Source organism: Mus pahari, chromosome 5 (assembly GCF_900095145.1).
Source record: "Mus pahari chromosome 5, PAHARI_EIJ_v1.1, whole genome shotgun sequence".
In the NCBI taxonomy this organism is placed as follows: Eukaryota; Metazoa; Chordata; class Mammalia; order Rodentia; family Muridae; genus Mus; species Mus pahari.
Genome location: NC_034594.1, coordinates 125,883,334 through 125,909,259, shown reverse-complemented (window position 1 = coordinate 125,909,259; position 25,926 = coordinate 125,883,334). Strand labels below are relative to the sequence as shown.

The window sequence follows — 25,926 nt, the reverse complement described above, 5'->3', positions numbered from 1 at the left end:
TATAATAGTTAAGAAAATCAGATCTCTTTTTGGGTGTTCTCTCATCCTCAGCTTCATTCTATGGAGATAGTGTTAGAAAGGGGCAATAAAATGCAGATCAAATGTCTGTCAAAGAAAGTGACAGGACAACACCGCCCTGTTATCTGCAGAGAGTTAAGAAGGGTGCAGATGTCATTAAGTATGTGATTTATTGTGACCAAAATAATGGATCATAGGGTCTATATGATCTGTATTGGGTCTAGTTTATTAAATTATTTGAATATGTAACCCATTTCTTAAACAGATATGAAGGTCAATAAAAAGGAATTGTCTAGATAAAACTAAAAATGTAGGATAAGTAATGGTTTCTGGTAAAAATTTCAGAGACCACCTGTAAGTAGAGAATATTCTTTGTATACCATAATATTACAGATTCTTTTTGTAGTTAGCTCACACTGTCTTACATATTGTTGGTAATAAATTAACATGCTCATCTCCCATATTGTTTTTGTGCTGCAAGTTAGGCAGTTGGTACCTCCCTAATCTAAATGTATTTGGTGCTTTACATTATGTAAAGGACTGTGATTACTTTGTCCAGTGTCAAAGGATAGAATCATACTCCTATTTTCCTTTTTAGACTTAAAAATTCTCAGCATTTTTAGGTTCTCACTGAAGGTATTTTTGTCGCATAGTTTTCTTTACCCATGTATCCTACAGTTAAAATAATTTATTTAGCTGTGTCAGATTGGCTTTGTTCCCTTAGCAATATGCATCAAGGTTTCTTTCTCCTTTTTCATATGCTAATAATAAATAGTTGTCTGGGTGTACCACAGGTTTTCCACACATTGTAGAGCATCTTGGATGCATCCAGGGGTTGATAATAATGAATGAAATTGTTGTAAGCATCTGTGTGCATGTTTGTGTAGATAAAAATTTTCATTTTGTTTGTGTAGGTGCTGGAAGTACAGTTTTCGAATTGTGTGATAGCATAAAGTATGAAAAACTTTCCTCATAGTTTCTGTTCTCCATTTGCTGTTACTACTTTGTGCTACCAAGCAGTCAGGGAGAGCGCCCACAGAGCCACAGACTTACTCATCGACACTGGTTTTGTCAGTGTTCTGGACTTGACCATTTAATTATAGAGAGGGTTCTTATTGTTTTTTAAATTTGCATTAACAATAGTTTCAGATCTATTTCCTTTTTCATTTTTACAGTGATTTAGTATTCTGTTAATCCTACATTTATTATTCACATATACAAATCTCTGATTACTTCACCGTTGTCTTTTAAGGTAATCTTTTCTGAACATTTATCTATCATGATACTAATTTAGTTGCTTTCTTTTAAATTTTTTCTCTGGTGTTAAGACATTTATTCATTTTAATGTAGATTGCATTGCCTGCATACTTCAGGAAGATTTAGGGGTTATTACAGAGAAGTGTTTTTAAAGAGCCAATTTAAAACTATTGCTTTGGTATATCTCATCTAATATAAATTGAGATGAGAAGAAATAACTTTTTGGTTGTTGATGACGTAATCTAAATTTCTTGTTTAATTATGTGAACTACTGGACTGTCTTATTGTGTGCCTCAGATGTGTTAATTTCTGTAGAGTTAATTTACTGAGGATACATAGGACATAGATCCCATTTGAATGAAAAGAGAATCTGGACTTTAGAAGGATAACTAAGTGCTCGTGTTCTTTAACTGTATAAGATGGTGATCCATCCCTAAACTTAAAAGGTCTTGTTATTCTTGGTTCTTGGATTTTTTTTTTTTTTCCCCAAAATACCTGAAAACTAGTATCAAGTTTTGAGTAACCAAAAATTTAGGATCCTGACTTTAAATTGAGACACCATCCACACACTGATTTATTATTATATTCATTTGGGTGAATGTCTAATAATCATCATGCTCGTGCTAGACAGACAGACAGACAGACAGACAGACAGACACACACACACACACACACACACACACACAGCTAAATAGATTCAACTTTCTTTAGTGGAAACATTTGTAAACCAACTATTTGTTTAGTGCTGCAGTGAAACTGCATGTGTACATGTACTGGAGTAACTGGCCAAACTATGTCTTTCTTACAGAGGTTACTCGGCTTTTAAAATCCAAGAAAGAGTTGGCCCAAATGAAAACAAACAGACAAACAAAAAAAAACAAAAACAGGAGTATATTGCAGGTTGAGTGGGTAAACCCCCCCACAAATAAAGATGCGGATACTGAGAGACAGAAAGCAAGAAGCTCATAGTAACAGAGGCTGACTGGGTCAGAGTCACAGCTTTACCATGTGACTTGCTATGTCAAGGAAGTTGGAATTGCTTTATCTCATTCTTTCTCATGAATATAAGCTTTGAAAGTAGAGCAACAAAGCCCCCTCATGCATGCTTGACATTTCTATTTAGACATGCTTTAGTGCTAACCATGAAGAACTGCATTCTCTTCTAAAATGTATTGATATGAGTTCCTAGTTTCATGTTCCTAATTTGTAGAAAAAAAGATACTTGCATTTTTTGGCTGATTGGGAGTTGTAATTAGCTATAAATGATAACGAGAAATGTAATAATAGGTAACTTATTTTCAGTGCTTATGGTACTGATGACTTATGTTATTCTCCTTCATCCTCAGAGCATCTCAGTGAGGTGACTTACTTATGTCCATCTTCTAAGTAAACTGGGCAGTAGAGCACTGACTCACTTACATGGCATACAAATAGTAGAGCTTAAGTTGAACCCAGCAGTCTGAATAAGACACTTAAGTTTCTCTTACACTCCTATTCTGTGAGATCACATATATAGAACACTTAAGTATAATGTCTGGCAATAAGATCTACAAATGTAAACAGTGATCAATAGCTAACAAATAACTCATTTTACCTAAATCATTTGAGTTAATACTTCAGGAAACTGTTGTTTTGCCTGCGGCTTCCGCTCCAGCACATCACTATAATAATAGCACAAGATGATTCTGGAACCATGCTTAACCACTACCTGCTGTTACCTGCTTCTTTGTTGATCTGTTTATACATCCTATATTAACTCTCTAGCAAGGACTATTACCTGTCTTGTCACTGTATAGTCTGTCATTAATCTAGTGCCCTGCACATAAAAATGGCCAGATACTGTTACACCTAAAAAACGTGACCTCTGCTGGCCTTGAACATTAATTATGCCACCTGTACCTGTGCTTTAGTTGCTTTTACATGGTTCATCTGTTTGATGTTATACCTGTGCAGTCTCACCCCGCAGCTTGCTGCTAGACAGGAAACTGGTCTCTAATCCTGAAGAAATCACTCAGTTTATAAGCACATGAGGGCAATATATAGGATCTAAAACCAAAATCTTTTAGAAATATACACAAAATAACATTTAAATGTCTTTAAAGAAACTAATAAAAAAGAAAAAACTTTGCTATTTTTCATTTGCTTTTATATTAAGTCACTTCAAATAAATTTTTGAAAGTTTTTTCCCCAGGGACCTTCTCTGGTTTTTTTTGTTGTTGTTGTTGTTTTTGTTTTTTTGCTTTTTTGGTGTGTGTGTGTTAACTCATATTTTCCTCCTCTCCTCTGTCTAGAGTGTCTTAGACCATTCTACCTTGTGAAAACTTGGATGTTCTTACAGATAGTCATTGTGGGAGAACGTTTCATTTAAGTCCCAGATGAGGACCGAAAACTTGAAATCAGAGGAGCATCTGAAATCAAGTAATATTAGGTAGGATAAAAATTACAAGGGATTTCTGCACTGTTATTGATTTCCAGGATGTATGTTAAGTTTCTCATATCTGTAGACATTGAGGAAAGAATGTGCGACTTCTTGAAGGGGGGATATGTTAAAGATCCTATTTTTACTTATGAGAAATGATCTAGGTTTACTTTGACATTACCATGTATGTCTTATGGTTCAAAAAAAAAACTTTTTAAAGAATGGACTAAAATACATTTCAGGAACTTGTGTATTTAAATGTAAAGTTTCTGAGTATGAGTATTTATAAGCCTTGGAATATGGGCTTCATCTTTTTCATATATAATGTTTCCTTTATTTATGTATATGGGTGTTTTGCCTGCATGTGTGTGTATACCCCAGGAATGTAGTATGCAGAGTCTAGAATAGGGTGTTGGGTCCTGGGACAGGGATCAGAAAAGGTCGTGAGCCACCATGTCAGTGCTGGAAAGGAACCTGGGTCCCCTAGAAATAGAGCCAGTGCTTTCAACTACTGAGCCCAACTTCTCCAGCTTCCTGAGATTCATAATTATGAATTAGCCTGTAGAGTTAAAGAAAATTTCTGTTATATATCTAATGATTTATTTATTAAAGACGGATGCACGAAACATCCGTTCTGGGTTCTCTATGTCAGTATAGATGGAATTAAATGTCTCAGACTCCTGTAGAGTTTTGTAATAAATTATTATAGAATATATTATATACAGATAATACATATACAGATAATGTATTATAATGAATCTATGTGATGCATTGTTACTCTTGATCTTGCATCTTAATAATGAGACAGCATTTTTGATTAATATTAGAAATATGGTTTCAGAACTGATGGTTGTCCCTGTAAGTTGATACTATGATTGATGGTGACACTTGGAGCTACCCCACCCTCACCCCCCAAAAATCTGCTTTCTTTTTATAATGCTTATGTGCTCTGGTTCTAGAATTACATTGCCCCCCCCCCCACACACACACTTTTCAATCCTGTGATAGTGGGGCATTTCATCACTCTGTTCCTGTTTCCTCTGTATTAATTATTCCTTAACTGATGGAATGGAATAACCGAAATTTAAAGTTATTTGCTTGTTTCCAGCGTTGGGGGTCAAAAAATGGAGTAGTAGTATTCTACTGTTGCTACTACTGTCCCTCCCCATGTTTTGTTGTTGTTTTTAGATAAGAGTTTTGTTATGTAGTTAGGGCTAGCCTTGAACTTCTGTGTCACCCAGGGATAATCCCATACTTTTTTAGTCTTCCTTCCTTTTTCTTGGGATAGCTGGTTTGTTACTGGCATGCACCTCTATGCCAGGTAAAATGTAAAGACTTTAATAGATGAGAGCACAGTAAATCCACCTAACAAATAGAATCAAATCATATTATTAAGCTATTAAGTTTTAACTGGTGGGTTTGCACTCTATTATCAGCATGACATTTCAGTCATTTGTCATTTGCTTTATATGCTATTGGGTCTCACGTTTTTAAATGTTTCTGTGAAATAATCAGATATAATCATATAACAGGTTTAGAGAGAAACCTAACATCTTGACCCAGTTTTTTTGTAATAAGTTTGTCACCAATGTTATTTTCTACTCAGGCTAAAAATATAGTGGTTTTATTTTCTGTTCTTGAGAACATAGTTTTATGGCATCTGAATAGATTGTTTATTCAGAATTATGTGGAGGTAAAGAATGGGGGGCTTTTGACTGCTGCTTTGAACTGTTGTCTTTAACCCATTGTGCTCTTTGAAGTAGTAGAGGAAGGGACACCTGATTGACAGTTAAGAACCAGATTAGCAAGTAGTTTGGTAGTTATAAATTGTCCTTTAAGAGGCCACTTATAGCCTTTGTCGTCTTAGTTATTCCTCATGAAAACAGCCTGACTGATTGCAGCTTTCTGAACTATCTCCTGTCCAAGCCAATTACCTGAAGTGATGTTAGTGTTTTTGCTCTGTATTGTGTTCCCTCCTCCTCCTTCCTAGTTTCTTTGGAGAGTTCTTGAAAAGGAGTTTTTCTACTTAACAGTATCATCCTTATCTTGTTTCCAGTCTTGACCTTTTTAATCCATGCTTCATGCATTTGTGTCATCATCCCATGGTATGTATGTGCCCTGTATGTACTCAGTGCCCGTAGATACAAGGTAACATAACAGTGCTGTTATATTGTTCCTTTCAAATCAGCATTGATTCCCTATTGTAGAACTGAATTTAAACTCTTAAACAAACACACCATGCAAGTCTTCTCATGATCTGCTGCCTTTCTTGATTTTCCAACTTCATCTGTAGCTTTTGACTTTGTATTTTATCTTTGTTTTACTTAGTTTTGTCTTTTGCTCTCATCCCTGAAATTCCCAGATCAGAATGGCCCTTAATAAACATATACTCAAAGAATATAGGTCATGGAGTAAGTGTATGGTATAGATCAGTGGTTCTTAACCTTCCTAATGCTGCGACCCTTTAATAGAGCTCCTCATGTTGTGGTGACCCAAACCATACAGTTATTTTGTTGCTACTTTATTACTGTAATTTTGCTACTGTTATGACTTCTAATGTAAATATCTGATAAGTGATCTCTGTGAAAGGGTTGTTTGACGCCCATAGGGGTCCTGACTTACAGGTTGAGAACACTTTATATAGAGCACTAGAGTGTGCAGAGATTTTATATACACTGAGAAAAAGCAAATTCATGTTTGTTAACCTGAATTGAGGAAACCCCTAGTAACAGCATCTTCCCTTAGAGTCTCTTCTAAATGACATTTAGTGGGACAACAACAGCATTTATTCTTTTGCAGGTTATTAGGGAAAAATATTAGAAAACTTGCTGTCTAGAGAGCTATATTTTCATGTGTTTTCTGTGTGTTCATAATAAGTACATACCCACCTCACAGTCTTTGACCTACTATTTTGCATAATTAATTACACTTTGATTTTTATGTTATGACTGTAATAAGTGAATATTGTAATATCCCAGATTGTTCTTAGAACTATATGTTGAACAAAGTAATAACTTAAAAGTCTCAAACCCTCCCCACCCCCCACCCCCAAAAAGCCAATCTTGACTCTTGCGTGGTGGGGAAGGAAAAAAATCCCAACTACTTAACCACTTCTCCCAAAATAAAAGAAAGTTGTTTAGCATTTGTATGTTTTATTTTGATAACTGGGTTTAGAATGACTTGATTTTGTTAAAACAGGGAAAGTAGGTCAGAAGTTCAAGTAGAACTTGTTACTATCATATGTTTTGAGTCTTATTTTCTTAATACTCAGCCTAACTGTAGTTGATTAGGAACTGTACTCTGAAGCCAGACTGCTGAGTTCTAGAACTCCTTCTAACCCTGTAATCATGGGCTTGTTACTTAATCTCTATAGGCTTATGTTTCTTCAAGTGCAAAATGAAGACAGTAATAGCACATAGTTTATGTTAACATTTATACAAGGCCTTTAGAACAGAGTCTAGCAATGGTGTTACAGTATTGTGATAGCTCCTGAAGTAGCTAGTGTTTAGAATGCATATATTTATAGATCTTGATTCTGTTTTGTGAATTGTACCTGATTGTAACTTTCAATATATTTGTTCTCATTTATCCAGACTGTTTTCAGCCTGTTAATTTCATTTTTTTCTTTTTCATTGATTAACAGATATAGTTTATTTCTCTTAACAAATGACTAAGAGCTACCGGGTGTTGTGGGATACCTGTAGTCCCAGCACTTGGGGAGACTAAGGCAAGATGGTCATGGAAATTTGAGGCCAGCTTGATGCATAATAAACAGAGAACCCAAAGACAATGTATATAATAGTATTTTGAAAATTTTATATCTCATAGCTATATTTAATTGTGCTATTTTATTACTAAATATGGTGATTTAATTTTTGGATTCTTGGTATATTCATTCCTTTCACTAATTCCTTCAGCTTATAAAGTAAGAACACAGACAGACAGAAATCTCACCGTTGCTCACATTTTCTGCTGAGAGAGGACATTAAGACTTGTCTCATCCAGGCCAGTGGCAATGTAGAGGCTGTGAATACAAAGACAACCTGTTCTATAGCAGATTTGAGGGAGAGAGTGTGTGAGAGTGACTGGTCTTTGGTTTTAGGTCTTTTGTCTTTTTTTAAGGTGCATATCTCTATATGAGCATTGGCTATAAACTGTAATATTAATTTTTTGAAGCTCTATCAAGAATTTTTGACGTATAGTTTTGTTTTTCTATAGACTGCAAAATATTCATTTTGGGGAAAGATAGAGTAAGGATGTATTATGTTCTCTCAAGTTGTGTAATCTTGTATTTTTAGCGTCTCATGCTTGTCAAGACTTTCTAAATGGTGAGAGTTAGATCTAAAGTAACCAGTGAGGCTGGACTTTATGGAGGATGAAATTTGGTATATAACTAAGCATAGTTACTTAGTATTGTTCATTTGATGGTTCTTTTGTGCTAGATTCGCTTCAAAAGCTTAATATTTAGAAAACAAAACAAACAAAACAAAAAAACCAGTGGATATCTTTATAAAGACTACAAGCCCAGCAGTGGTGGCGCACGCCTTTAATCCTAGCACTTGGGAGGCAGAGGCAGGGGATTTTTCAGTTCGAGGCCAGCCTGGTCTACAGAGTGAGTTCCAGGACAGCCAGGGCTACACAGATAAACCCTGTCTCGAAAAAACAAAAGACTACAGACTAAAAGGATTCATTTTATATTTTACTGAAGTTAAATTTACAGTCACTGAAACAGTAAGAACACTGGCTTCACTCTTCCTACCCACATGGCAACCCTCTTCTGGTCTCTGCTGGTTCCAGGCATAAAAATAGTGCACAGCCATCTACTGTCTTAGATAGGGTTTCTGTTGTTGGGATAAACGCCATGATGGAAAGCAACTTGGGGAGAAAAGGGTGTGTTTCACTTAGACTTCCAGTAATAAATTCTAAAGGAGAGTCAGGGCAGGAACCTGGAGGCAGGAACTGCTTATTGGCTTGCTTGCTTACCTGGCGCACTTGCTCAGGACCACTTGCCCATGGGTAGTGGTCCCATTGAGCCCAGCCCTCCCCACATCAAATCGATCAAATACCCTACAGGCTTTTCCATGGGCTAGTCTGTTGAGGAAATTTTCTCAAATGAGGCTTCTTCTCAAATAACTCTAGCTTGTGTCAAGGTGACAGAAATTAGGACACAGGCAGAACACATGTACATATGAAAAATAATTTTTAAAAATTTGCAATTGTAAAATATTTATGTAAATAGTACTTTCTGTAAAAAATTTTAATATAGCTTTTGGTCAGTTTAGTTCTTTGAAATGGAATCTCAAGTTGTAATAATCTTTTATTTTTTTGTCAGTTGACACATAATCAAACATACAGAGGGTACAGGGTGATGTTGAGTACACATAATCATGAATTAATGATCTAGTCTCAGGGTGTTTGGCATATTCTTCACCCCATGTATTTATCACTTCTTTGTGGAGCTAGCATTGAAAATTTACTTTTCTAGCTGTTAAGATTAGTCAACTTGTATTGTTAGCCATAATCATTCTTCTATGCAAGAGAATACCAGAACCTGTGGGAGAGCATGTTTTAGAGTTCCTGCTAAGCATTATGCTAGTTGAAAGGGATATTTTTTAAAAGCTGTGATACCTACTTACTAAAATGACTTTGAGAACCTATGAATTTCCTTACCCCAGCTGGGTTTCCCAACAAAGTACAGTGCTCTGATTCAGACACAAAGGACAAGTGATTATTGGCCAGTAAAAGTGGAGGTGATATTCCTTTTTAACAATTTTTTATTAGATATTTTCTTTATTTACAATTCAAATGCTATCCCAAAAGTCCCTTATCTCACCCCCCCCCCCGCTCTCCAGCCCACCCACTGCCACTTCCTGGCCCGAGTATTCCCCTGTATTGGGACATATAATCTTTGCAAGACCAAGGGCCTCTAGAGGTGATATTCTTTGTTTGTTTGTTTTTCTTTTTTAAATGTTTATTTATTATATGTAAGTACACTGTAGTTATCTTCAGATGCTCCAGAAGAGGGCGTCAGATCTTGTTACAGATGGTTGTGAGCCACCATGTGGTTGCTGGGATTTGAACTCAGGACCTTCAGAAGAGCAGTCGGGTGCTCTTATCCACTGAGCCATCTCACAAGCCCTGTTTGTTTGTTTTTCGAGACAGGGTTTCTCTGTATAGCCCTGGCTGTCCTGGAACTCACTCTGTAGACCAGGCTGGCCTCAGAACTCAGAAATCCGCCTGCCTCTGCCTCCTGAGTGCTGGGATTAAAGGCGTGTGCCACCACGCCTGGCTCTAGAGGTGATTTTCTTAATAGCCCAGGGACTCTCCTTTTCAAAAGTTCAGTGACAAAGCAGCTAGATTAAGAAGAGAAGAGTGGTGATGTTTCAGAGACTACAGAATTTGTCACTAAAAGTTTTGTAGTGAAAAATCACTAAATGTTTTAAGTTCAGGTGGATAGTTGGTAAGATCAAGCAACAGGTGGGTGGTTAAGGATTTAATGCAGTAAAAAAGTGCAATAAGTATTTAGAGGACAGCATTCCTCTGCAATTGACAAATATTGAAACTTAGAAGAAGGCTGTCATAGAGATCTTCCGGGGGAGGGGGAAATTGCCTTCCACAGCTAGGAAGCCCTGATAAAACTGCCAAGAGGAAAAAAACACGTAAGAGAACCGAGCATGGAGTTCAGGATGGACCGTGAGGTCAATCTAGCAATCTAGGACCTCACCAATAACAGACAATTCTTGAATTTCAGGGGGGGAGTTAGGTTTAAAAAAATGTTTGGAGAACTTGAAAATGTTTGAAGGACAAAGAGAAAAAAAGGGCCAGTAGCAAGGGAACTTTAAAGAGTGTTAAAAAGAGGAAGGAATACAAGTCCTGAGGAAATGTTAGAAGGAGCTGTCTATTGAAATGGCCCCTGTTCTCATAAGGAGAGCGCGTGTCAGTACAGTACATGCCCAGTCAGTAGATTGTTTTCCAAGAGCAGGGCTATGCAACTGTGGTTTGCCAGTGGGAAAAGGGACGGGAACAGCAGCTTGAGAAGAGTGAAAATTTGAAATGTTTATGGTAACCAGTAAATTGAAAACAAACTAGTTTTTAATTAAGGTATTGGAGGGCAGGGCTTGTAGTATTTTTTATTCAAATTTGGAGAACAAGAAATGAACTTTTGGGGAAGTTACCAGTTTGATCTGTGAAGTAATATTTAAGTTATGATATCACTTTGTTAAGTAACCTGTTGCTACACTGGGTGTTAAAGGAGGGCATAAATTTCCCTACCATATTGCCTCATTGTAATGCATTGTTCAACTTGAGTTAGTGTGTTTATGTTAACTTGGGTTCGTTTTTGTTTTTTTTTTTTTAACTCTTGTTCTTTTTCCTTACTTAGGCAGGCAGAAGTCCTGAAGGCTGAAATGACAGGTATTGGCTGTCTTCTTTTTTACCACTTACTTTGTTCTATTAAATGGAGAAAATTTCCTTTCTCATTTAAAGTGTAGTACCAAACCCTGTGCTGGTTGCCTAGAGCAATAACTTTGCTTTAAATGTCTCTTGCTCTTATACTTTGGATTCTTCTTAAATACGTGAAAGGAATTTAATGTAGTATAATGCCTCTACTCAAGAATATATACTACATGAGAATTTGAGTTGCTATTTGTGTGATTATTTAATTTTTATGAACCTTTTACTAATAATTTAAGATACAAAATAATTTACACTACGTAACTAAAGATGTATTATTTGATTACTATTTTCATAGGAAAATACTCTTTTCAATTTACAGTGACTCAAGCCTGAGTAGCAGGTAAACCTTCAGAGAAAATGTTATAGAAAAATTACACTGAAAAGTATGAAATTCAGTGAGCTACCTTTTCTTACAATATTTTCTGCTCTGAATAATAGCTAAAGCCCTTTGAGAAGAATTTTTGACTCAGCTGCTGAGATGAACATAATTCAAAGCTGGTGATCAGCATGTCCTTCATAGCAGCACGTGGTATTCTAACCTCTCAGATATGTGATAGGAGGTGGTATCTAAATTTGGAAGGAATGTAGTTGTATGTTTAACTCATGAAAAATTCAGCTTCCTTTGATTGATAACCAGAGTCCTGGCCAAGATTTATAATTGAAGAGGACATATACTAGCTACTAGGGAGGTGGTGCTTCTTCAGCTTTGACAGTTACAGACTAATGTTTATGGGGAACCCAATTATTATATCATAAGGAGCAAAAGAGGCAAAAAGGCTTACAGTGCAATCACTGTTGTCCTTCCTACTAACACATTTGTGGTCATCATCTACATTATATGATACCAGTGATGGAATTATACTCTTGAATTGCCATTGAACATGCTATCTGTAGAACAACATCAAGCTGCATATACTTACCATTTGCTTTTTCCAAAGTATTGAACATTTGTTTAAATTTACTCATTTGAATGACTTGCAGTCCCCTAGAGCCCTGTGTAGTGGCACACACCTATAATCTTTGCTCATGGAAAATGAAGGTGGAAAGAACACAAGCTCAAGGCTAGAGTGAGCTCATGGAGGCTTGCTAGCCTCTCCTACACAGTGGGATCCTGTCTCCAAATAAAAAACAAAACACTTCATCAGACCCAAATCTGACTAGCCAACAAATCTACCAACTCAAATATCCAAGGCATTCTCTTTGGGGAATAGGATTATGGTAGTGTATAGGTACTAATAACTAACCTAGAGAGGAGTAGAAATTGTGACATGGTATAGCAGCAAATTCCTAGATGAAATTGAATTGTATAACTGGAAATTGGAAACTTATAATTGATATGCCTACTACGTAATTCCCCTGAGGCAGCTTACTGTCAGCATTTGAACTAATCACCTTAAAGGACTTTGGAAAATGTGGCACCAGTTCAGAAATACAGAGGCCAGCTCCCTAATTCTCCCCTGTACACCGTTACCCTTCTGGCATGTTGAGCACTTTAATCCCAGGCTTCTGCCTTTTTTTTTTTTTTTTTTTTTTTTTACATTAAATGGCTGTAGTGTGCACTGATTACAGAAGTGTAATGTCCATGTTTCATTCATGAAAATAATTCTCATCGTTTCAGTAGGGCTACGTATAGGAATGATCCAGATATTAGATAGATGGTGACCGGATAGAAAAAATTCCTACAAATCCTTGTAGGAATGATTCAAAATAAAAAGGAAACAGGATTGGGGGGGGGGGGGGGGAATAGAATTACTGGCGGTAAATGAGTTACTATAAATCCATTATTTCAAATGGAGTGACTTAACTATCAGATATATGACCTGTTGTGACATGAACAGACAGAAATCCAAATAAAAGCAAATGATGATTTTTTTTTTTAAAAGATTTATTTATTTATTATATGTAAGTACACTGTAGCTGTCTTCAGACACTCCAGAAGAGGGTGACAGATCTTGTTAAGGATGGTTGTGAGCCACCATGTGGTTGCTGGGATTTGAACTCTGCACCTTTGGAAGAGCAGTTGGGTGCTCTTACCCGCTGAGCCATCTCACCAGCCCCACAATGATTATTTTTAATGGCGATTTTAATTTCATAATTTCTTTTAAAGCTGAAAGATGAGGGTTAGAGAGACTGGGTCAGCACATAGGAATTCTGGCTGCATGAGCATTGGAACTAGATTCCAGGAAACAGGTAAAGTCATTGTGCACATGCCTGTAATGGGGCTTCCTCACCAACAGCCTCACTAGAAAACCTGAAGCTATAGGTTCAGTGAGAGACCCTGCCTCAAAGCAACAGGTGGGAGTAGTGAAAGGATAGCTGATGTCCTCCCTTCTCTGCTGTACTCACCCAGTCCATACACCCCACACTCACTCATACATGCCCTCATGCACATGAACACGGCTTAAAAACATAGCTAAAAGACAAAAATGTTTTAAATCAAATATAGTTATTAAGCGAAAGGCAGGAGGTGAAGGTCATTTGAAACACAGTAACATAAACCCTGTGCAGCAGTGGATGGGATGTGCTAGAAGCAGTTTTGCTTTGGTGGATGGAGAGAGAAGTCATTGGTTTGGCTTGTGATTAAGTGACTTAACTATATAGTGATGTTTTTGTTTGTTTTATTATGCAGATTCTAAGCTGGGTCCAGCTGAGGTCTGGACATCCAGGCAAGCTCTGCAGGACTTGTACCAGAAAATGCTAGTTACTGATCTGGAATATGCTTTAGACAAGAAAGTAGAACAGGATCTGTAAGTATTATCATTTGAGACATTACTATGCAATCAGGAATCTCAAGATTTTGAAACATTATGGTTAGTTGATTGTTTTTCAAACTACCCTAGTGTAAGCTTTTTCAAAAGAATTCTAATACTTGTGACTTTTTAAAAACAAAACATTTAACCATTAGTATTTTTTTCAGGTGTAGTCTTTGAAGATAAGAAGAGTAATGTTTAGATCTAAATTTTACCTAAGGCAGCTCTTTGGAGCATTCTGGAATAAACAAATCTATACATATATATATAGTATCTCAGATTCTTAAGAATTTATCTGTATTGTGTCTTATATTTGAACTTAAAGATAAACTTTTCTTTGATCAGCGGGATTTTGCATTTGGTCTTAGTCCAAAGGCCAAAAACAGTGATCAATGTCATCCTGTTTTTTCAACAGGAAAGTGTATTTGCATTGTAAGAAAAGTTTATGTAAATCAAATACATGACTATATCCTCCTTCATGCTCCCCAGAAAACTAAAGAAAGATTTTGTGTGTTTAGACTATTCCTCTTGTTCTTTCTACGAAGGATGAAATGGCAGATAACCAGACTCCCCAGTGAGTAAATACAGGACTTTTATAGAAGATCTTATCTTGCCTTATAAATTAAAACAAGGACTCCTAGCTTGATGAACACTTAAACATCGGTTAAGAACAGTTCTGTCTATTAAGACCTAATAATCCAAGTGGTGGTGAATTTGGTTTTTCCTTTTTTTCTCCCCTGTGTTTTTATGCTCTGTGTATTTAGAAAATCTAGTAGTTTACTTTACTAACTAATCAGAACTCATGTCTGTAATATTTGAGCCCATGATGAGAAGGAATCACTAATATTGAGGGAGCATTGACAAATGTCCTAAACTATTTTTAATGCCTCGGGCTCTAGAACCTCAACTCTGATGCTGACATTTGGTACTATGTTTCACTAAAATTGACTTGAAGCTGATAATATGGTGACTTATTTTAGTATAATGTAATTCAGCATTGTGTTCTTTAAGTAGCCAGAATTGAAATGTGGTTTCTATTTTATGTTGTAAAGAATTAAGCCTTAACCTATAAGATAAACAAAATCATTAAAGAGGAATTGGAATGAATGATGTAGCTAATTAGCTTGGGGAGATAGGGACAGACCTTACTCAGTATACACACAGCACCCTGTCTGTGTCACTTGACTGAGGGTATAATATTTGTTGGAGCAGTGTGTTAAAATTAGTAATAGTTTATACGGATTTTTTATACTGGGATTCTTTTTTTTTTTTTTTTTTTTTTTGGTTTTTCGAGACAGGGTTTCTCTGTGTAGCCCTGGCTGTCCTGGAACTCACTNTGTAGACCAGGCTGGCCTCGAACTCAGAAATTCACCTGCCTCTGCCTCCCAAGTGCTGGGATTAAAGGCATGCGCCACCACGCCCGGCTTATACTGGGATTCTTAAGTAGGTCTTATTGTAATAGCTCTAAAGGTTCATAGTTGCACCACACTCTGCCTCCTGGAGCATCTGGTAAGTGTCTGCTGAAGTCAGTTGCATGCTACTGTATGTCTAGTCTTGTTCAAAGAAAAGCTTGAAGTTATTTAAATAAATAACTTTAATGCTGGCTTACAGTTCAGTGTGGTATAATATAACAAACAGTTCTTTCTTGTTCTCAGGGGGACTACTGTCTGCCCAGTGAGTCACTACTATACCAAATAGAATTGCATTTTATTTTTAGCTGGAATCATGCCTTTAAGAATCAGATCACAACACTTCAAGGCCAAGCCAAGAATCGAGCAAACCCAAATCGGAGTGAAGTCCAGGCAAACCTTTCTCTGTTCCTAGAGGCAGCTAGTGGCTTCTATACTCAGGTGAGTTCTACTTTGTGTGTGAATTCTCATAGCTTTAGTGATTCTCTGTTCTATGTACACAGCTTGTGCATATGAACACTTTATATAACTACCATATGAGACAAGTGAAAGTTAATCACATATAATCTCTCATAATAGAGGTATCAGAAATGATTCATAATATATTTTTTTTAAGATACAGACTTAAGTTTGGGAATGTAGTATGAGGTCTTGGGCTTAAACACCAGTATTACCAGAGAGAGGGGAGAGGAAGATACATGTGTAGGATGGAGGTTTAATTCTGAATAAAGCAGATAAGATGAGAGGCAAGCTGCAGTGAAAGAAAACATGAGGGTAGTTATGTGATCAGACCACATGTGCTCATTATGAAAGGAAGCTGGGTTGTGTCAGGTAGTTGTTAAAAGCTGTAATGTCAAGTAAGTTTTATAGCATTAGCTACACAGTGGAATTTATATGGATCATGAATTTATTTTTTTATTTTTTTTTTAAGATTTACTTATTTATTATATATAAGTACACTGTAGCTGTCTTCAGACACACCAGAAGAGGGCATCAGATCTTGTTATGGATGGTTATGAGCCACCATGTGGTTGCTGGGATTTGAGCTCCAGACCTTTGGAAGAGCAGTCGGGTGCTCTTACCCACTGAGCCATCTCACCAGCCCTCATGAATTTATTTTAAGCTACTTAAGAAACAGGTATTTTTTTATTCGGTTTGAAAAATAAACTATATTTTCACATACTTATTTTTCCTCAGTCACATCCTAGTGTGATCTACAAATGAATAAATGTTCATGGAACTTTTTTAAAGCATAATTTCTTGGAACAATTGCTATTTCGGGCTGGAGAGATGGCTTAGCATTTGAGAGCACTTGTTGCTCTTGTAGAGGACTAGAACTCTATATAGCAACTCTCAAATGTCTGTAATTCCACTTCCAGAGATTCTGATGCCCTCTTCTGACTAACATGGGCTTTCACACACATGGGGTGGGGTGTGTGTGTGTGTGTGTGTGTGTGTGTGTGTGTGTGTGTGTGTGTTTAGTATTTTTAATTGTTACTTCAGCTTCTTATAATTAAATGAATAATGCAGAATTTAAAAATTTGTTTTTATGTATTGGGATATGCCATGTATACCATGGCACATGGCTGGAAGTCAGGACAATTGTGGGCCACCAGTTCACTCTACTACATAGACTCTGAGGATCAAACTCTGGGCGTCATCTGTGGGGGCAATCGCCTTTCCACACTGAGCATCTCATCAGCCCCTGTAATGATAAAATTTTAAGGACTGTGTACTGAAGAAATCCCTGGCCAGTTCTCCCTGTATTGCTTGCCCCCACCTATACATTGGTTTTATTTTGGCTTAACCTTTCTTTGAATGAAGAAAAAGAGTGTTTGTATTAGAAGATATAAATAACTGCCATATTAAATATTAAATAAGTTACTAATGATAGTATGTGCCTTTAATTCCAGCATGCAGAGACAGAAGCAGGCATATCTTTGTGAATGTGAAGCAAGCTTGGTATAGAACAAGTTCAGGCCAACCCAGGGGTTCATAGGAAGGCTGTCTCCCTCTGTAAAAGAAAGAAAAAGAGGGAAGAAGGGAGGTATTGTCGTTCTTACACTATAAAATCCACCAAAGGGTTTTGCCAAGAAACCTCAAGAACTATTTTATTCTCAAAATTTATTTTCAAATGTATGCCAATTTTTAGTTGATGCTCCTGGAAAAGGGGATTGATGTTGAACTGAATAAATAATTGAAAAGTTAAATAAAGAAAACGAAGCATATACTGGGCCAGCAAGATGGCTCAAAGGATACAAATATATAATCACCTGAATCTTATAGTGGAATGGAAGAATTGACTCTCAAAACATGCCCTCTGACTTACACAAGTCTATATAATGCATACAGGCACACACACACACAAATATAATTAAAATTTAAAGCAGGAGTAGGAGAGATGACTTAGTGGTTAAGAGCATTGGGCTGCTATTCCAGAGAACCCTGAATTCATTCCCAGAATCCATATGCTAGCTCAGAACTGTCTGTAACTTCAATTCCAGGGAATCTAATGGTATGTGGACTTACATGCAGGCAAAGCACTTACACATGTAAAACAGTAAAATGTAAAGGGTTAAGTGAAGGGAAAGCATCTAGTAGAGGCTTGTTCATTTTTCAGAAAATATGGTCAGAAAACCTGCTACTTTTGTGCTTTGCAATTTTATTTTGTTTCTGTTTTGTTTACTACTAACACTTTTACATTTGCTAAGTAACTGCTGTGCCGCTGAACTATATTCTAACAACTTGCAAAGCGTTTGTTTCCAAGGTACCGTATTAAATGCTGAGACTGTGAAGGGAAATGAAATGGTAAGCCAGGTATAGTGGTTCATGCTCGAATAGAAACACTCAGAATCACTTCAGGTTAAAATTCAAGATCAACCAACTAGTCTGCAGAGTTTCAGGATAGCCACAACCAACACCAACACCCCCTAAATAATTATCCTGGTTTTGTGTCAACTTGACACAAGCTGGAGTTACTTACCACAGAGAAAGGAGCTTCGGGTGAGGAGTAAGGCATTTTTTCAAACTGAGAGATATGCTTGCCTCTTCCTCCCAAATAATGGTACCGAAGGTGTGCGAATGTTTTTAAGAAATGCTTTGGCCGGGTGTGGTGGAGCACGCCTTTAGTCCCAGCACTCGGGAGGCAGAGGCAGGTGGATTTCTGAGTTTGAGGCCAGCCTGATCTACAGAGTGAGCTCCAGGACAGCCAGGGCTATACAGAGAAACCCTGTCTTGAAAAGTCAAAAAAAAAAAAAAAATGCTTTATCTGAAAATGCTTTGATAAATAAGGATTAACCCATCAAAGAAAACATTTAATCTCCATACAATTCTTATTGGATTCTCAGAGAATGGGATACTTAAACACATAATCTTGTATACAAACTTACTGTTAGACCATTCTGACACTATTAAAGTTTGCTTATGTTTTTTCTTCAGTTGTTACAGGAACTGTGTACAGTGTTTAATGTAGATTTGCCATGCCGTGTGAAGTCTTCCCAGTTGGGAATTATTAGCAATAAACAGACGCACAGCAGCGCCATAGTGAAGCCACAGTCTAGCTCCTGCTCCTACATTTGCCAACACTGCCTCGTCCACCTTGGAGACATTGGTGAGCCTGGGGAGGATTCGTGACACACTCATCCTTTTCTTTGAGTAATCCTAGGAAGAAGCTTCAAGTATGCATGTTTCTTTTGCTTAGATTGATATCTGAAGAAATTATAAAATTCACCTTTAGGAACTTTTTCTCCATGTTTTGAGATTGGCAGAATTTTGTAAAAATAAATTCTCAAATTAAAATTTAAATTCTCTTCAGATTTGATCCAGGTGTAGACAAACACTAAAACTGTAGCCAAAGGAAATTATTAAAGTAATATTGTATTTTCTAAATTAGAAATTTGTACTCGTTTAGAATAAAGTTTATAAATTATTTTTTAATCTGGTTTGTCTATTATTTCTTCCTATTGGTACACTGAAAGCTCATTTTATATGCTGCTTCCTTTCGAAGGTTAAATTTGCATTTCCATTATATACATTTTACCTGGGGTTATATATGACTTATTTTTCTGTTCATTCCTTTAAGGTGGCCTAAAAAGGTTATAAAACAAATTAACTATAGGATTATGTTTTGTCCTAAAATAACAAGGAATGAGGAACATTAGCGTATTTAAATTAGTAAATTTTACATTTCTTAATTCCATAAATGAGTGACACTTTGAGAGGTCACATTAGAATTATCAGTGAGCTCCGCAAGGAGATACAGTATGTTTAGGTTGGCTTTGCTTTAAATGTCTTCTTTGCACACACATAATTAATACTGCAGTAGATGCAAGGCATTTTTCAAAAATCACTTTAAGATATTGAAGAAATACTTAATTTTCAGATCATATTGTATAGTGTTTTTTTGTTTTGTTTTGTTTTTAAGTGCCATATAACTCACCCCTTCTTGTGGGCGGCTCCAGGTCACCAGCATAGTCCATAGTGGGAGCTGGTGAGGCTGACACTGGAGGACCTGAAGTGGGGGCTAGGTAAGCTTTCACATCGGTTACTGCTGAGTGTCCAAGGAGACGGCCGGCCGGACAGGTCACATAATCCTATAGTTAATTTGTTTTAAATTTTTCTGTCTTTAATGGTCTTTAAAGTAATTTTAATGTCTTTATTATCTCTAGAATTTAAAACTCTAGCTGTTTTGGATATGCCCTCCTCGTGGTTTTTGTGTATGTTTCTGTATATTTATGTGATTTTTAAACTGGATTTTCTTTTTCTTCTCAGCTCGATACAGAAACCAGACTAGCCAGGCAGAGTCCTATTATAGGCATGCAGCTCAGCTTGTCCCCTCCAATGGTGAGTGCATCTGGTCCTGCGCCTGCCTGCCGCCTTAAAGAAACCATGTTTCTGTGGTCTTTATAGTACCCTAGCAAATAGATTCCACTTTCCAAGTGTATTGTAGCAGTAGATGTTGAATTTTAGCAGCATTAAGTTTCATGTTTTTCTTTTTGAACTTCATATTCCACATACTTAAAATGAGATTTTCTTTTAAGAATGTTATTCTGTAAGCCAGTATAAATAGAATTAATCAATGTGGTCTAAAGTTTTTCTCCAAACCCAGCATTCTTAATTGGCCTACAGAGTAGTGATCTTTCAGGATAACGATTTCTTCTTAGAAAACTAACCAGTTACATAAAAGGTAGTGCTTTTGATGACATTCCCAGAATAGCCATTCTTGAATTAAAGAGCTTAACAGCAGATACTGGCTGTTACAAATCACTTGTGCTAAGCCACGTTGAAACTTCTTTAGATTCTAGATAATGTCTCAGGTAGAGAGATTATCTGGACACAAGGATCCATTTCGTATTGCCTGTATCAGCCATCACACCTCAGTAAAGAGCTGCATGCTGGGGATGAGTCCTTAGCACCTATAAGGTCAGGGAGATTTACTAGCTAACGCTTTCTGAAACCATGACTGCTTATTGTATTGGTTCTAATTTTACTACTTTTTGTTGTTGTTTTGAGACCATCTATTTCTGTGGCCCAATGTGGCCTTGAACTCTAATCCTGTCTAAGCCTCCCAAGCGCTAGAAGTGCAAGTGTGTGCCTCCATAGTCAATATTCAATTGTGTGACTTTTTAACCTGCACGTGATAGGATGTGCTATCACTAATGTGTACAATCTTACATTCTGTCCATCTGTAATTGATCATCATGAGATTTGCCTTACATAATACTTTGCATTATTAATTCACGGATTTAACTGAACCTTTATATTTTGATAGCAGGGTTAGTTCTTGGTAACTTTAGAATCTTAACTTTCTCCTTTAGGTCAGCCTTACAATCAGTTGGCTATCTTAGCTTCTTCCAAAGGAGACCATCTGACCACGATTTTCTACTACTGCAGAAGCATTGCTGTGAAATTCCCTTTCCCAGCTGCCTCCACTAATCTACAAAAAGCACTTTCTAAAGCACTGGAAAGGTAGGGCTGACTTTTCCAAGAGAATTTGTGTGACCTGGAGCCTTAATATCTCAAATTTTGTTGTTTAGGAAATTCTGGCAGTGATCTCTAGTCATTTTTAGGTGTAAAACTATTGAGAACATAATTATTTTGTGTACAGTCATGTAATTTTACCTAATATGTGGTTTCTTGTAGCCGAGTGCTGACTCATCTGAGTTGTAGCTGTGAAGCTAGATGTGGACAGAAAGAACCCTTTTCTTGTCTATTGGGTGATGAAGTAACTTGCAAGCTAAACTCAGTTTAAGGGTTTTGCAAATTTTGCTGATTAAGATTGATTCAAGTTTTTCATTCATTTCAGCCGGGATGAGTTGAAAACCAAGTGGGGTGTTTCTGACTTCATCAAGGCCTTTATTAAATTCCATGGTCATGTATACCTGAGTAAGAGTTTGGAAAAGCTGAGCCCTCTTCGAGAGAAGTTGGAAGAACAATTTAAGGTTCGAGTTAAAAACCAAAAATGTTGGTCATCTCTTAAGTGGGAAAGTTTAACATTTGGAGAACATTGTTTTGTTATTTTGTGTGTTAGGGGATGGAACCCAGGACCTTGCACAAGCTAGACAATTCCTCTACTGATCTATGCCCAGAGGGCCAGACTTCTAGTTCCTATGTTGCTACTTAATTATGAATTCATAGTAATAGTTAAATCTGAAATATATGAAGTCCTTGCATCTAGCTTTCCTCTTGCTATCTGAAATATATGGTATCTAGTCATTGTTGAAACAACCTTTTCATTGACCCCCTGCCAGTTGGCAAAACGGATTGAAGTATAAATATATTAAGAAACAAGAGAGTTTAGTTTATAGTGATAAACTGTCCAAAACAACAACACAAAACTTGGAAAGTAAAGGCATTAATTAGCCAAATATAGTCAATGTAAAATACAGATAACTGTTGAGTTGATCATTTATAATAGAAATAGTTTGCTACAAAATAATTTTTACTGGGCTTCTGTTTTCTTCTTCCCAGTGGCCTATTTAAACTTGGGCCATGTGTATATAGGGTTGGGTGTAAAAGGAACACTATCATTTGAGTGCCCTCAATTTCTTAGCCTAGAAAAGAATATTAGAATCTGAATAGAGTTGTTGGATTTAAAGTATAATCAATATAAATCATTAGCTTATTTAGAAGGGTAGATGCTTATTATAAAAGCAGAAAATAGAAGTCTTAGAATACACGGAAGGTGATGATATGTTTGATATGGCATCAGCGCAGTCAACTGGTGTGGAACTGCAAGAACAATCTTTTCTGGGTCTTTGTTTTGGTTTTGTTTTGTGGGGGGGTTGTTACGGTTTTTGAGTTGTGTGTGAGTATGTGTGTTCAGTTAAGTCTTCCTCTTTTAGCTCTTGCTGACCGCTCAAAATTGCCCACATCATTATAATCATGGCAAACCTGGCTACATCTGATATATTATCAATTCTTACCAGAAGACTAATGACACTTGATTCTGCTATCCTCTATAAACTGCTTCCTGGGGAGAGATGGAGCAGGGCTGGCTACAACTAAAAGTATCCATCCTAGTAGCTGTCAACTTTTCAGGAACTTAGGTTTGGAAATTATTCCATGTGGGAGTAATCAAATCCCATCACAGATGTTAAAGCAGAAATGTGATCACATAGAGACAACTAACTGAGAATATAGAGTTCCATTATGATGGTAATGTCATACACTGCTGTGCAGGTTACCATGTGCACAAATCACTGTGTAAATGAAGCTTAGTAAAAATCATGTGGAATTTCCTATGAAAATTTCAGCATGTTCATTAAAGGTGCTTATTAGACATCCTAATGGCAACTTCAGCATGTCATTTGTCCCTGTGCCCCCAAGTATGCGGTTTCTGTGTTGTTTATAAAGGTTCTCTTTATTGAAAGTTTAAAGTTTAGGACAACTCTAAGTCATGGTTCATGTATCAAGGGTTCAAAATAATACTTAAATCTTTTTGTTTGGAATTTTTTCACTACATACATCTGCTTTCAATCATTTGTCCTTTTAAAACACTTTATTCAGTATATATCAGTATATATCTTCTAAATGTGTAAATATATGTATAGCCCAAATACTTTCATCTCGGGCCATATTAAAAGTATATGCTGTTTCTGGGGCTGGAGAGATTGCTCAGCTGCTCTTCCAGAAAACCCAGTTCCATTTCCAAACCCACATGGGAGCTTGTACCTATCCATAACTCCAGTTCCAGGGAATCAAACACCATCTTTTGTCCACAAGCAAGCATGTGGTACACAGACAATGCACTCAGGCAAATTTGCTATACTTATAAAAAATAAAAGTAGATAAATCTTTATTTAATACATGGACAGTTTCTTAAAGCAAAAATGCTCAAGCAATAGTTTAAACAACTGAGAAGGACCTGAATTAATCCTTTCTAGTGTAGTTTTTTTCGTAGACTTTAGAACTGTATAAAATACTAGAATAAAGAGTGGGACAGTTTGGTCATCCAGTAATGATGCTATTACAACACTGTGATTCTCAGTGTGGATGTTTAGTAATTCTTGTGTCTAAGATCCTGCTCTTGGTAATATATACAGTATCTTTGTCTTCCATTACAGAGACTGCTGTTCCAAAAAGCTTTCAACTCTCAACAGTTAGTTCATGTCACTGTCATTAACCTGTTTCAACTTCATCATCTTCGTGACTTTAGCAATGAAACAGAACAACACAGTTACAGCCAAGATGAACAGCTGTGTTGGACACAGTTGCTGGCCCTCTTTAGTGAGTATCAAATCATTCAGCTTTGAAAGGTGCAGTCAGTCTACATGTATTTTTGTACATCTATGTTGCCAGATGCAATGATACATAAAATGAGCCCTATATTTCTTAATAGTGGGTCAGAGAGACTTAAATATCAAAGCCTGTCCTTATGTCTGCTTTATACCACTTATCTGCTCAATATAACATTTTAACACAGAAAGTGTTTTTCTCTTTCTGTTTTTTGATAGTCTTACCATGTATTCCCAGGCTGACCTTGAACTTCATGATCCTCATGTTCCAGCCTCTTGGATACTGGAATTATAGCCATGGGCTACCATGCCCAGCTGAAAATATCTATTTAGAAGGAAACTAAGATACGAGACTATTTAATACAGCAGAAGGCCCATAGTAATATCTTAAACTTGTATGCTGTTTCAAATGCCTTATATATTCTGAATCTTTTTCTCCATCCCATCCCCAAGTGTCTTTCCTTGGCATCCTGTGCAAATGTCCTCTCCAGAATGATTCTCAGGAGTCCAACAATGCCTACCCCCTTCCTGCAGTCAAGGTCTCCATGGACTGGCTAAGACTCCGACCTAGAGTCTTTCAAGAAGCAGTGGTGGATGAAAGACAGTAGTAAGTGTTATAAAATATTATGGTAGTTGGGTGGTTTGTTTGATTTAGAGACACAGGAAAACTGCCTGCTAAAAGAATATTGAAGAATTGACTGTTTTCTGCACATTCTGTGAAAATTGAAATGAAAGCATCTATGTATACTTTCATTTATTTTGAATTCTTTGTTAGGCCCATGATCTTAGAAATTTGTAGCTCCTGTTCCCAGTTGCCATATCATGAAGAGACAGATTTTCAAAATGAACTTGACATTAAAAATCAAGTTTGTCTTTCTGAGCCGTATCTCCCGATTCTGTTTTCGTTAAATGATAAACTTCCTTTTTCTGTACACAAAGTGATTCTACCTTGTAACTATACTTTTTATTTTATTTAACTATAGATGACTGAAAAGAATTCTTACTTTCCTTAAGACAGAAACGGTTCTTAAGAACCTTTGATTTTAGTGATGAATGGCATTTTCAGTGTGCTTTTGATTGTAGAAATAATGTTTCCAAAAGACTGCAGTAGCAGAGTTCCTCCCCTGCATGTCTTAGTAGTTGTTTTAACTCGGAAGTTTCTGCTGTGACCTGGGATGTACACACCAACAAGGGAGTATCTAATTAATAAGTAATGGGACCTCGTTAGAATTCTCCTCCTCCCCAAACACAAGTCCCTTCATTTTTAACATTGCCATGAATGTGATTTAGGAGTGTAGCATATAGGATAGTATCTGTCTCCTTTTCATATTAATGTGGCAATGCTAGTACAAGATTTTAGGTACTGCTTTTTTGTATAAAATTTTTGCTTATGTGTACTCTAAAAGTCAAACTTGTGTTTTATTTAATGAATTGTCAGGAACTCTAAGCTAAGGACTCTTTGTTTTCTGCTGGCTCACAGAGGTTTCTTGTTTGGGGACAAGACTTGGCTGCTGCTTTTGTTTCTGCAGTGATCCTTTGGGTTGTACATGGAGTGGACAAGGAGATTATAGCCATGTCCTGGACCCTTAAAAAAGTCACTGTGATTCACTTGGAATAGAGATTTCAATTTAGTGTAGCCATTCCTTGTCAGTAGCTGAAGAACATTTCCACTCTTCTGGAAATGTATATATTCAATCTTTGACAAATTATTTTATACCCATTAAACGAGATTTGGGAAACAGTATACAGTAGTACATCTCTCACATGTGTTTCTGCCTATGTAGTTTTGAAAGTGTCAGTTGGGATTTACATAGCCTTTAAGATGTCCGAGTAGTGGGATGATGAGTAAAGAGTGGAGATGTCATTTTCGTAATTTATAAGTA

General features: G+C 36.7%; 1 protein-coding gene across 11 annotated transcripts in view; it reads left to right on the top strand.

Annotated features, from left to right (window-relative positions):
• Smg7 (SMG7 nonsense mediated mRNA decay factor) overlaps nt 1-25,926 on the top strand; it is a 60,749-nt gene that overhangs the window by 17,294 nt on the left and 17,529 nt on the right. For 4 of the 11 annotated variants that reach the window (XM_029539255.1, XM_021198933.2, XM_029539259.1 and 1 more), the window contains exons 2-11: nt 3,567-3,703; nt 11,076-11,107; nt 13,779-13,896; nt 15,617-15,749; nt 18,747-18,918; nt 20,079-20,150; nt 21,125-21,275; nt 21,613-21,748; nt 23,873-24,035; nt 24,497-24,650. In XM_029539255.1, the coding sequence (XP_029395115.1) occupies nt 3,651-3,703; nt 11,076-11,107; nt 13,779-13,896; nt 15,617-15,749; nt 18,747-18,918; nt 20,079-20,150; nt 21,125-21,275; nt 21,613-21,748; nt 23,873-24,035; nt 24,497-24,650 (1,184 nt within the window). In that variant the 5' untranslated portion in view covers nt 3,567-3,650. Of the gene's footprint in view, nt 1-3,566; nt 3,704-11,075; nt 11,108-13,778; nt 13,897-15,616; nt 15,750-18,746; nt 18,919-19,815; nt 19,835-20,078; nt 20,151-21,124; nt 21,276-21,612; nt 21,749-23,872; nt 24,036-24,496; nt 24,651-25,926 lie in introns of those variants that run through there. The other 7 variants (XM_029539256.1, XM_021198937.2, XM_021198938.2 and 4 more) reach the window with 4 other exon arrangements.